Below are 13,943 nucleotides of genomic sequence, written 5' to 3'. Positions count from 1 at the left end.
AAAGAAACCTGGTACCGTTACATTTAAAAAATTTTAGTACCGACTTGGTACCGAAGTACCGGGTCTTTTGACAACACTAGGTGTAAGCTACAGACATACACCAAACCTCCCCTTAGAAAAGAGGCAAGCCACTGACGCCTGGGGCCACTAACATAACTTGGGAAAAATGTGGAACCCAGCCAATCAGGAGGGACACTCTGTTAACCAATGTAAGACAGATTTCCTCAGAAGGCTATGTTACAATAAGCCAAAGCAGCATGATGGGCCAAGGGGTACCACCCTCTTAAAAACTTTGTAGGAAGGGGCAGACTCTACTGTCTGACTTAGCTTGGGCAGTAACGGGAGGTAGGTCATCTACTTAAAACCCTAATCGGGGAAACGCTAGAAAAGAGCTCAAGGTGCTGCCCGCTTGAAAAACCCTGATAAGGGGGACATAGCCAAATAGTGTGGCACAGTTCCTCGACTGCCTTAGGGGACAAACCCTTGCCCTCATCTAGATCTCTAAGCAAGTCAGCTTGAGAAGCTTGTAACCACATACGTTCTGCCGATGGCAGAGCAGGAGACTTTAAAGCAGACAACTCACTCATTTCCATGTATGTGGGACTGGAGCTAGTTTGGGAAGATTCAGTGCTCACACTTTCATCTCCATCGTCAACCACATCCACATCCTTACTCTCATGAGCCCAATGTAGCTATAATGGGCTCATCTCTGTATTGCTGTTTTCATCCTGGCCTGCATGGGTCACTCTCCTTGAGCACTTTGTCATGTTCCCTCCAGAACGGCAGATGGCTCTTGTATTATGAACTCCTCCAGAGGGCTCCATCGCCACATCCAGTTGCCAAGTTAATTATGAGTGTTCTTGTATTTTTGGGCCCTCGTGTCTTTTTTTGTTTGATGGTAGCTAAGTTGGCTACGATTATTTTGTACTTTGTTTTCTCTAGTAAAGATTTTTTTTTTTACTTTTTGTAGATTCACGTCCCTTGGCTCATTTTGCTGTTCAGTTTAACTGTCTGGGAGTAGCTCAGTGAGTAATTGCACACTCTTAGAGAACTGAGAACTGGGACTGTTCATAACCCCAATACTGACTGGTCCAGAGGAGTCATCACAGAGTGGGCAACACACTGCCAACTCTCAAATACTGCTTTCTGCTGTTCCCCTGAGCTGAAGCCTTTCCAAGAATCATTGTCAGACAGTCACAAGAGCAAATCCATCTTTGGGCACAAATCCCCATCCATGGAAGTAATGGCAGTTCCCGGGATTGAACCAGTCATTAGCAAGTCCACACCTCACCCTCTTGAGCCATCCTGAATTTCCCCGGAATACATGGACCTCCTCGACATCTTCAGTAAAGTCCAAGCTGCCACACTGCCATTTTCATGTCCTAGCTCTCTCATTTCTCAGCTTCCATGTGTCCAAGGGCAGCCTCCAGATGGATCCTGCCAAGATCTGATTAGTCTTGGGCTGGCCCCGACCCACTTCAGTCAAGCAAATACAGCGCTTTCTGGGGTTCTCTTATTTCTACAGTAGATTCGTTAGAAATTTTAGTTCTGTTGCAGAGCCTCTCTCCTCACTCACAAAGAAGTCTAACAGGCCATTAATGTGGACCAGCGGAGCTGACCATGCCTTCAATACACTGAAACAATGCTTCACATCTGCCCCCATTCTAACTCTTCAAGACCCAGAGCTGCCCATTGTCCTGGAGGTAAATGCCTCAGATGTGGGGGTAGGAGTGATCTTGTCACAGAAGAGTGAGAGTGACTACAAGCTTCACCCATGTGCATTTTTCTCTCAAATTATGACATTGGGAATCGGGAGTTTGTTTGCCATTAAGGTAGACTTAAGGTAGCCTCATTACATTAGCACTATACGCAGAATCAGATGACCCAAGAGAAAGAGTATCTGGATCCTGCCAAACACTTGAGCTCACAGCAGATGCTTTTGTACAGTCCATACCCTTCTCAAACTTTTCTGCAAGCTTGACCTTCGAACCCCATGATCTGAGTCTAAGCTGTGCCTCGGCAGCAGCAGGACCCGAACTATGAGATGCAGACAATTGCCACTGATCCCTCAAGAAGAGGGACAAACTGAGCTTTTTCACTGAGAATTTCTCACACTGAGTACATTCAGAGGGCACCGAACGTGTGTGCTCCTCACCAAGACATATAACACATGGATTGGGTGTACTTTGGGTGTCAGAAACCTCGGACACAGAGGCACACACTTTCTGAGATGCTCACTTGCCATGGTCTTCTCCATAATGCATTCACACATAGCATCAAAGAAACAGCTCCTGAAGACAAGAACAGTTGGTTGCGTGTTTCGGCAGGCACCCTCTTATGCTTATGCCTATGACATCATGGGCTATGTGGTCCAATGGGAATAGAGTTGTTTCACACATGCTTCAGAAACAGGTCCTGCTGGTGGCAGTCCTCATAGTGTCCACTAGAGCAGGGGTTCCCAAACTTTTTAGCCCGCGACCCCATGATAAATGCGCTGCTGCCCCGCGACCCCCGCGACCCCCCCCCCCAAATAAAAAAACCACCTCTCGTCGCGTGAAATGTACAGCAAATCGATTTTATGCCCAGTCTCAAAGCACACGAAGTTATATTTTATTGTTCTGCGTGCAAAATCAGTGTTACAATTCTGCATGAGCTGCTCGATATCCACCTGTTCTCTCTCGGAAAGTAACTGTGCAGCTATGTTGGGTTGAACTCGTTCATTATTCTGCCATCAGGAACCAGTCGAGTAAGTCTGAGCTGCTCACACGCGTGCTCACACACGCACGCACGCACACACACACACACTCATGCTAATCCGTTAGATGTGTCACTTTATGCTTTCCATGGTGACGCGTCATTGCTTGTCACGTGACATACCGCAGCAACAACAGAGCTGAATGAATGATCTGCTTTTGTCATTTTTCCTTTTTTATTCAAAATATTAACAAATTTGTTAGATATGGCATGAAATAGCTGATATTCCGATTGTCAAATATATGCAAGTGGAAGTGTTTTGTTGTTTAAACACCTTTATAACGATCGCGTTAGTTGAGCTGTATGCGCGATGGGCGCCGCCATCTTAGTTTGTGCCGCAGACGCAGTTCAGAGAATCAGATCTGTTGGATTTACAACACGTGAATTCATCCACTTCTCCCGAAATACATAAAAGTAAGTGGCTGGTGAACTGGGAGAATAATGGAGTAAACTTTAAAGTTACTTACACAATGTGTATCTGATATGAATAAAATGTGTCTAATTATAATGAAAAAGATTATTATTGCCTCTTCCTTTGACATCAGTGTGTATTTTACAAACTCTAAATGTATTGTTTTTCTAGTACTTATATGTCTGAAACCTAAAATAAACATTATGTGGTTGAAAACACTGAAAAGTTGTGATGACAGCTCTGAGCGCACTTGTCTCTGGCTCAGCGCCAGCCAACTCGCGAGAGCACATTTGAATTTCACGTTATGCACTGACCGGTGTGGTCGTACACTCCAGGGACTAGCCTAGACTGATCACACCGGTGTGATCGTACGTGCGATGCGAAAGAGTTAAATTACTTGAAACAAAAATATATAAAGCCTATATCGAAATCATCTCGCGACCCCTGCGCCGGGGTCCCGCGACCCACCGTGGGGTCGCGACCCCTACTTTGGGAACCACTGCACTAGAGGACTCAGCACAAGTTTCCTAGTCAAAATATAATATTTTTTTTTATTAATTCAACATTTTATTAAACATTTTAAAGATGTGAATGGCATGATAGTATGAAAATGGTATGTTTCAAAACAATATGAAACTACCATGAATTAATATTATAGGCAAGAACTGTAATATTCAAAATACTATATTATATCCATTGTCTAATATTTACAGAATGTATTTTCATATTTTGTTAAGAAAATTAATTGTAGGTTTTTGGGTGCTACTATGTTGTTTCCAAGGTGTTGTGAGTGATTGTTTCTGTGATGAAGGTTGTTTGGGTATTGCTAAATAGTTACAATGTATACGTTTGTCTATATGGTATTCTAGTACAGTACATATAACATTTTCTTTTTTTTTTTTTTTTGCACTGTTGCACTGATAAGTCATGTACACTTTTCAGAAACTGCCAATAATGTGCTCAGACACATGTCACAATCAACTGGTCTCGCTTGTTTAAAGGTTACAAAAATAGGTTATTCTTGTCAATCCAGCATTGCTGTATGAACCTAGAAACAAATGTGAAGCATGTACTGTATAACTGATACGCCACTGACAAATCCTCTGTTCCTGTGAACCTGGACTGTTTGGTTCTTTGTCTCTCAGCAGTAATTGCACATGTCAGCGTGTAGTGTCTACAGCGTCCATTCATAGCGTTTGAGATTTTGATTAGAGATTCTTGCGTGCCCTCTTCTCTGATTTGATGTTACTTTAGTTGAAGAATGAAGATAATTTTCTCTAATGCCACATGTTAAGATAATTGCACTGTAATTGCCTTATCAAGGTGTCATAGAGGAGAGAGATGCAAAAAATAGAAGCTCCCAGGGGTTCTGCACAGGATCAGCTGGCAGCGACTGTCATCATTGCCACCTCCAACGGCACTTTTTTACAGAATGCAAGGGAAATGGTTTTGAACCACTGTTTTACCCATCCAAAGTAATAAATAAATAACTGAATGAAGAAAATATAACACATTCTGCAAGACAAAAAAAGTGCATTATCATCCAGCTATACAATAAAATTTGAAGTAGATTCCTAGGAGCAGGTGAAGAAATTCCCATGCTTTCACAAACCTTACCGATCAATAGAGGATGGATCTGGATGAAATTATCAGTGTAAATGTCAAGTTGTATTTATTTTATTTACATTTTTTCTTAAATAATGATGTTATTTTACACAAAAATGAATGGGTAAAAAAAAACAACAACAAAAAAATACCTGAAGCTATTAAGGTCTGATGACTTGCAGTTGAGGCCTATTTTTTTTTTTTTTTCATTAAGCATCGATGTGTGTCTTGCCTGATTATTATTATTATTATTATTTTTTTTTTTTTTTTTTTAGAAATCCATCCATCCATCCATCCATCTGTACATCTAAGTGGTGATTTCAAAGAGGTTGTAGCCAGCCTGCTTAGTTTTAGCAATGAACAAATTGTCAATTAAGTGGGGGGGGGGTCTTATATAATATATTCAATAGTCTGAAACATTTGAAAATATGCAAATTCAAGGCAGGCATTAAACTGGGTGAAAAGCATTGTATTGCCAGTGTTTCTTGGCATGGGATTTTCAAAGTAAAGCTTGGGACAGTTGCAATACGTTATTGATTCCATTGTATTATCATCCCCTGACTCATTTTCTCAAGGATGTTGTAAAACTGAATAAAAAGTAATTACTGAGACATTTTATAATGGAGAAATAATTTAATAATTTGATTTGCTCTTCTTAAATTGGGAAGATATTGAGTTTGTTTTCCTGCAGAGCTTAATATTGACAAGGGTTTGTTACATGTTTATAGCCATCTTAAGGATTACAGATAAATAGATAAAAAAAATGTTTTATGTTTAAAATTCATGATTTGATTGTAGAATATGAAGAATTGGGTATATTGATACTCTTGGATTTTAGTGGGCTTCATATGAAACACTATGCAAATATAACATCATATCCAAGCATATGCTATCACATGCAAACATGTCAGAATTCAGTCCTTACAATGTCCATGGCCATGTCCATATCATAATATAATGAATTATTGTAAATTATCAAACTAAACCTTTCCAATCATAAAAAGTCACACTTATACAGCTGAAATGGCAGTAAACAGGCTGGGGGTGTGAAACACTGTTGCGGTAATGACACTGCATACTCACAGTGCTCTGATTAATAAGTGATCTCACACAAAGAGGTCTGATTGCTGCACTGTTTCTCACTGGGAAGGACAAAAGAGATTTAAAAAAAAATATAAAAAATTCCAAGGTTAACTTGAGATGTAATGTTTGTGGGTTTGGCCAGATTATATGCTTCACAATTCCAGACAAATCGAGCGCAGCATTAGTTCAGTCAGGCTAAGGAGGCATAGGCTGTGACCAGCTGATGCGTTCAGCTGTCAAATTGCTCCAATCACTACCACTCTCCTATTTGATATGGGACATATATACGTGGCACCACTGCTCGGTAAGTATGCTCAAATGGCTTGCAAGGCTCAAATTGCTCGCTAGAGCTATCGCTCGCCAGGAACTATCAGACGGCAAATCTATTGCCATAAGAAGCATTAAATCAGGATTTGGCAGGATTCCCACAGAGTATCTCACCAGATTTTAAGCCGTGAACTTAAGCGATTTCCCTGTGTTGTTTGTCAAGCAACGGACTGAATTGATATGAGCGAGCACTTGATATAGATACTTTGCCCACGATTTCTCATCAAAGTTGTACTAATGCGACCTATTCACAACTGGAAGAAGCTAGATATACAACAAGAATCAAAGCATCCTCTAGATGTCTTCACGGAGCCAAGCAAAGTTCGTTAATTTTATTGCCTAGTGCTATTTTGGCGAACATGCTTCAGACATTGCTATTGTACAAGCCAATTGTCAGTTATGTTGCGAGGCATGCTATCATATTACCACACTGGTAACACTACCAGTTAAATATACCTACGAGCCTCGTTAATCTGTGGTCAAGGCTGTCGATATTAACGGGCTGCTACTTCAGGCTCATCTATTGGGTATGTTTTCATCAGATCGGTGATCTGCTGTTGCTCAAACTAGTGTATTGATAAGTGCTTGATACTAAATGTACAGACCGTAAATTTTGCTTGTACCAATGCTAATACGTTATCCGACAAGGGCAATGCTGTTCCCTAAATTAGAGTCTGATGATATGGCACACTGCTTTACAGGTGCATGCTGATCTTTTAGCTGGTTAAAAGAGCACCCTTTGCTACTCTTATCTCCGTAGGGGATATTAAGGCATCTTAATATCTGTCCTTAGACAGCAATGCACACAATCTTATGCAGGGTTCCCCAGCATCAGGGTAGGTATTATTGCCATTATAATTAATCACACACAGCGTTGATCGCTACAGTTGTGTTCAGATCATGCGTCACTGGACTGGACTCTCTCGAACATCGTCATCATCATAAACAGCGGAAACTACGTACACAAGAATTAATTGTGGTGTAGTCCATGAGATGCAGTGGAATCATCAGTCATTAATCAAGAATGTTCGTGCATGTTCTGTAAATAAAATCTGAATGGATTAACCATCTGTTATGCAACAAAAATCACCTATTTTGAAGGATGTATGAATATGACGTGTCATTCCCCCACAAACATTAAAGGTCCCACTTTATATTAAGTGGCCTTAACTACTTACATAAAAAAATAAGTACAATGTACTTATTGTGTTCATATTGTATTGTAAAACACTTTTGCTGCTATTGAGGTGGGATAGGGGTAAGGTTAGGGAGAGGGTTGGAGGTATGGGTAAGTTTAAGGGTGGGTTAAGGTGTAAAGTATGGGTCAACAGTGTAATTATAAACGTAATTACAGAAATTAAATACAGATGTAATTACATGTAGTTTTTTTTAAATATAAGTACAATGTAAAAACATGTATTTACACAATAAGTACATTGTACTAAATTATTAATTAAAATGTAAGTACATTGTAGTTAAGGCCAGTTAATATAAAGTGGGTCCACATTAATTGTTATCGTGACAAAATCTAAGGACATCAAATAAATGTAGAAAAAAATAAGGACGTTCATACCATACGTTGCACCGGTCCAAATGCGCCACCTGTTGGCAATTTGATGATTTTGTTGAGAACAATGAAATTGCTAATGCACCTCAATATCAGAAATATTGTCAGACTTGAGACTGCACCGACACACATGACCGTCACGTGTGCCATCAAAGTACCGCAAGAGTGTTTCGAGAGCAGCCGGCTGACTCAGCCACCGCAGTTTCTCCAGAGTCACTGCAGGAGTGCTGATGATGACACAGCTGTTCACGATTGGCCAGATTCAACACGACAATGATCAAGTGTGTTCGAGGTTTGTTCAACATTTTCAGTTCCAATAATGGCCACAAATCTGTGTTTTAGAACAGTAAAAGCCTATTAATGTAGTAGCCTGTTGTATTGAGTCACGTTCATCATACTACACAGTTCAAAGCATATATACCACTCTGTATTAGCATTTAAACAGCATATGATCATGTTGAACTTTATTCTTGAAATATGTAGCGCCTTATTAAGCGGTATAAATTATCCGTGCTCACGAAAAGTCTGAAACGCCGCGTATGCAACAATTCTGCATTTTATTCACTTCACCTGTGATAAGTATGCAAGAACCGCGTGAGTGCCATTAACAGGAGCAGAGTGTCTGGCTGACATGTCTGTTTTCTCCTCATGAACCGATTTTGGACAGGCTTCTGAGGCAGAGTAATGGTCTACAGCATGATCTGCAGCTAAATATAGAAGTGTTGGTTATAACCAGTGGAAATTTTGTTCAACGTACATTTAATAAGAAAATAAATCAAATAGTATGACACTGACCACAAGGAGAAGGAGATGGAGAATGAGAAGAATGAGGAGGAGGATGAGAAGAATGAGGAGGAAGATGAGAAGAATGAAGAGGAGGATGAGAAGGGATAGATGCAGGGAACTGCTGTTCATCCTTCAGCAGGGGATGAACACCCCTGCTACTTAAATGGAGATGGATGAGAAGGAGAAGTTGAATGAGAAGGAGAATGAGAAAAAAAAGTCAATCTGCAGTGAATGGGTGCAGAATGAGAGTCCAAACAGCTGATAAAAAATATCACAATAATCCACAAGTAATCCACACCACTCCAGTCCATCAATTAATGACTTGAGAAGCAAAAACTGTATTTTAGAATCTGAAAAAGTCTATTCCTTTTTTCTTTCACATCAAAATCCACCTACATATTTGTTTCAAACCACTTTGGGCTGTTTTTGCTTGTAAACGGTGCTTGATCTGTGCATATTTCTCTCCTGATTCATATAAGGTGACACTGTCAATCGAGAAAGCAACATTATCGACAGAGAACTTGTATATAGCTGGAAGCAATGATTTGAAGGTAAAAACATTGATGGATATGTTTGTTACAAAATTGCAGATTTTCTCTTCACCAGACATTAATTGATGAACTGGAGTGATGTGGGTTACTTGTGGATTATTGTGATGTTTTTTTTTATTTTTTTATCAGCTGTTTGGACTCTCATTTTGATGGCACCCATTCACTGCAGAAGATCCATAGGTGAGCAAGTGATGGAATACTCCATTTCTCCAAATCTGTTCTGATGAAGAAACAAGTTTAACTACATCTTGGATGGCATGAGGGTGAGTACATTTTAAGCAAATCTTCATTTTAAGGTGAACTATTTCTTTAAGTTTGTTTTAATGAAGGTTTAATTCAAATCACTTACCTTAAATAGACCATACGAGATAGTTGTCTTAAAATATCCATTAAAAAACACGCTACAATGTTGCTTAGTTCATGCACATAAAAGTAAATAGTGAACGGTGAAGTGCAATTGCATTTAGCAGACATGGGGACTTGTGACTTGGTGACTTGGACTCGAGTCGACTCGAGTCGCTATTTTTATGACTTGTGACTTGACTTGACAAAAAATAAAATACTTGAGACTTGACTCGGACTTGGAAGTTAAAGACTCGGGACTTGACTTGACTTGAGACACGATGACTTGAACGACTTGAGTGTTAATTACATCATGTTTTCAGTTTGAATATAAAATATATAAATTATAATTTTTTTAATTCTCAGCGCAGGCTGAGAATAGCGTTGTCGTCACTGGATCACCACACTATCATTAGTCGTGCCCTCTCGTACCTTACGCACACCACGCCCACTTAGATCAAATATAACATCACATCAACATGTCAGCCGGAGGGGTACCGAGGGTCATCGCTTTTGGCTTCAATAATTTTGTACAAGATGGCAAAAGAAGAACAGCGTTTTGCAAGACATGCAACATAAAAATCTCTGACAGCCAGACGACAACCTCCAATTTCATCCGTCATCTGAAGAGCCATTCTGCCCAGTAAGTGCTTGTCAATTTGTTAATGTTATCTGTTAGTTGGTAGTTAGCTAATGTAATAATAGCTAAAGTAGCCATTAAAGTTTGTTTCAGCGATTTCAGGCCCAAAAAAAGGCCCAAACATAAATTATCACATTCATCAAATGTTTCCTAACGATCCGCTAGCAGGCCGTCAAAAAACGTGTTTCTTGCAGGTGTGGCGCTGGGGCTAAGCCACAAATATTTTGTTACCTTGTCTTTCTATTAGAGCAAAAAAAATAATCAGAAAAACAAATGTGAATAAGACTACAGCTGCCGCGATTACCTAAACATGAAAAAAGTGCATATTACAGTTTTGTATATATATATTTTCCCTTTGCATTAAAGGTACTCACGACGTGATTTTGCAGCGTTGAGCATTGTAGCCAATCACAGACATGTCTGTTAAACGCATTGGCCAATCAGAGACGTGCAAATGAGTCGCTGTGCTGAAGATCAACGCGAGCTCAACGAGTTCTACACTTTCACAAACCTGTCATTATTATTGGCAATAAACTTTAGATGCAAATAAGAGATTCACTACAAAATATTTGATATTTTTATGCTGCTCTGATGCACTCCATTAGGACTATAGTATAAGCAGGCTAACAAATAAAGTAATATTATTCTAATATGATTATTTCTTATATTGGAATATATAGGAGTTATCTGTATAATTTATAAAACACTATGGCAAGGTAATGTTTAACTTATATATATTTTTTTTCTTTCTTATTACATTTTATATTATCTCACACATGGATCACATTTTCTATAATGTCTAAAATCTAAATCAAAATACATATCTGATATGACTTATATTGTTTGTTTTATGCTAATTATTTCATTCACATTTTCAAGGATTAAAGATTAAATGGAAAAAAATAAAAATGATTGCACAGCATTCAATTAGGTGGTGATATGCACTAAGCATGTAAACAACTAATGAACAAAAGAAGAAAGAAACAGTTGGCATGCTTTTTCTTAGCGCCCGTTTCTATAGTGACTCGTCGATTCATCGCTCTGTTGAGAATGTCTTGAGTCTTAACCAGGAACATACACTGAAGTAGCATTGTCCACTAATAAGAATCAGTGGAGAAGGGCAATGTCTGGAAGATTTTGATGCTAAGCATTATAGTAAATAAAAACTACAAAAAGCCTCAAACAACTATTTTTTTTAACCGTATATCATGTTTTCATGTCTGCCCGATCATACAGTACATCCCATTCTTGTTTTTGCATCTGTTTCACAGATATGCAGAGTATGAAAGGGCAAGAAACGCCTGCACTGATGCTACACAGCCTGCGATTTCCCAGTTCCTCCAGTCTCGTCCTCAGGAAGCCTATTCAACTAATCATCCAAGACAGAAGGCCATAACAAATGCCATTCTAAGAGACCTGGTGATAGGATGTAGCATGCCTCTTTCAATCACTGAGAATGGACATTTCAGACACTTCATGTCTGTGGTTGACTCCAAGTACCAGCCTGCCTGTCGTAGGACAATAACTTCAAAGATAGAATCTCTTGTTGCAGAGACTAAAGAGAAAATAAAAGTGCTTCTTGCTAGTGCAGACCATGTATCAGTTACAGTGGATATTTGGTCAGACAGGAGAATGCGTGGCTTTTTGGGAGTCACTGGCCATGTTTTGGCAACATCTGAGGGAGTTCAGCTGAAATCATACTTGCTTGCCTGCAACAGATTCAAAGGAACTCACACAGGAGAACGGATATCAGAAGCCTTTGATTCCATATGTGATGAATATGACATCAGACAAAAACTTGACTTTGTTATTTGTGACAATGCTGCTAATATGAAGCGAGCATTTACAGTGTGTTTTCCAAAAGAGCAAGATGGTGAAGTAACTGATGACGACAATCTGGATGATGCAGAGTTGTGGGAAGACCTCTCCAGAGGTGAATGGGAGACTGTGGACCGCATGATCAACAGAGGAAGTCCTAAACGTCAGCAATGCTTTGCCCATACGCTGCAGTTAACTGTTGGTGATGGTCTCAAAGATGCACGGATCATGAACAGTACCTTTGCAAAATGCTCCAAACTGAGCTCACTCCTGCATACATCCAGCACCTTTAAAGATGCTTTTGAAGATAAGTTTGGGCAGCGAGGGATACCTGCTGCTGTGAATACACGGTGGAATTCAACTCTCCGCCAAGTCAAGGCAGTGCTCTCATTCAGTCATCAGGAACTGTGCAGTGTTGCTCAGGACACAGGCCACAGTGAGCTGGTCTTCTCAATTAGGGAGTGGAATCTGATGAAGGAGCTTTGTGATGTGCTACAGCCATTTGCCGAGGCCACCGATCTTACTCAGGGAGAGAAGATTGTGACGGTCAGCTCTGTCCTCCCCTGTGTATTGTCACTAAACCACCATTTGGAAAAACTCAAACAGCAAGTGCGCTTTCTGAGAAGCATGATCCATAACCTGCAATGCTCTCTCAAGAAAAGATTCCGGGGGATCTTTGTTAATCTGAAAATGTTATCAGCAGCATCAGGAGAAGAGCTGCCATTTGCTGACCCACTCTACATCAGATCAGCTGTCCTGGACCCAGCTTTCTCCATGATGTGGCTTCAGCATGATGTGCTTGTCACCGATGACATAAAGAATGACATTGTTGACATGGTGAAAGGTCAGTGATTTTTTTTTTTTACATGATATACAGTTAGGCATGTCACCATTATCAAATTATGGAAATTTAATTCATAACAGTTGTATAAATAATATAATACATCTTTAGAGCTGATTTTGCAAGCATATCAAACTGAGCTGTGAAATAATGAATGAGGAAGTTCACTTTCTAACAATCATGGTTTCACACTTGTCCTTTAAATTAAATTAACTTTTTTGTCGTTTTTATAAGATCTGATTCTACGTGAGGTGCGACCTGACACAACATCCCAGAGTCCTGGATTCCAAGAGGCTGAAAATGAAAACCAGGAGGAAGAGAGCACTGGCTTATTCTCAGAGTATAGAAAACGCCGCAAGCAGGACACAGCCACCAACCCAGAGACACAACTAAATAACTATTTTGGTCTTTGTTGTGGGCAAGCTTGTCTGTCCTTCTGGGATGCAAACAGGGGTATCCTCCCTGCACTTTTTCCGGTTGCAATGAGAGCTTTTTCAGTGCCGGCTTCAAGTGCCCCAGTTGAAAGGGTCTTCAGTCATGGTGGGATCATCATGAGGCCACATCGTGCTCGGCTTGCAGACAAGACCCTCTCAAATCTTATATTTTGCAAGTGCAATACCTTGTAAAAGAGGTAATGACTTATGGATGTGTGTGTGTGTGTGTGTGTGTGTGTGTGAGTGTGAGAGAGTGTGTGAGAGACAGAGAGTGTAAGTGAGCAAGAGTGAGTGAGTGTTTTGTGTGTGTGTGAGAGAGAGAGAGAGAGAGTGTGTGTGTGTGAGAGAGAGTGCGATTGTGAGAGAGAGAGTGTGTATAGAGAGAGTGCGTGAGTGTGTGTGTGTGTGTGTGTGTGTGTGTGTGAGTGTTGAGACAGAGTGAGAGAAATGTAACAAAGTTTAATGTTGTATGTAAAGGGAGGTGTTCAGAGAGGAGTCTGTTGGATGTTAAGCAGTTATTTGTTTTATGGACTCAATGTTGAAAATATAAGAAAATTTTGAGTGAGTGTTTGTGTGTGTGTCTGAGAGAGAGAGAGAGAGTGTGTGTGAGTGTGAGAGAGAGAGTGTGTGAGTGAGGGTTTGAGAGAAAGAGTGTGTGTGTGTGAGGGAGAGAGTGTGAGAGTGTGTGTGTGAGAGAGAGAGTGAGTGAGTCTTTGTGTGTGTGTGTGTGTGTGAGAGAGAGACAGAGAGAGCGAGAGAGAGTGTGAGTGAGTGTGTGAGAGA

General features: G+C 40.1%; 1 protein-coding gene across 1 annotated transcript; it reads left to right on the top strand.

Moving 5' to 3' along the window:
• Nucleotides 1-10,933: 10,933 nt before the first annotated feature.
• Nucleotides 10,934-13,415, top strand: LOC113080028 (zinc finger BED domain-containing protein 4-like). Its single transcript, XM_026252274.1, has 2 exons — nucleotides 10,934-12,729; nucleotides 12,961-13,415. Exons 1-2 carry the CDS (start codon nucleotides 11,208-11,210, stop codon nucleotides 13,350-13,352), a joined length of 1,914 nt encoding a protein of 637 aa, XP_026108059.1. The 5' UTR covers nucleotides 10,934-11,207; the 3' UTR covers nucleotides 13,353-13,415.
• The last annotated feature ends 528 nt before the right edge of the window (nucleotides 13,416-13,943 follow it).

Source organism: Carassius auratus, unplaced genomic scaffold (genome assembly GCF_003368295.1).
Source record: "Carassius auratus strain Wakin unplaced genomic scaffold, ASM336829v1 scaf_tig00030113, whole genome shotgun sequence".
Classification (NCBI taxonomy): domain Eukaryota; kingdom Metazoa; phylum Chordata; class Actinopteri; order Cypriniformes; family Cyprinidae; genus Carassius; species Carassius auratus.
This window is presented reverse-complemented; position numbering and strand designations above follow the sequence as displayed.

Coding starts and splice junctions, on each gene's coding strand:
- LOC113080028 (XM_026252274.1), top strand. CDS start 11,208: ATGCTAAGCATTATAGTAAATAAAAACTACAAAAAGCCTCAAACAACT. Junction 12,730..12,960: donor CATTGTTGACATGGTGAAAG/GTCAGTGATTTT, acceptor CGTTTTTATAAG/ATCTGATTCTACGTGAGGTG.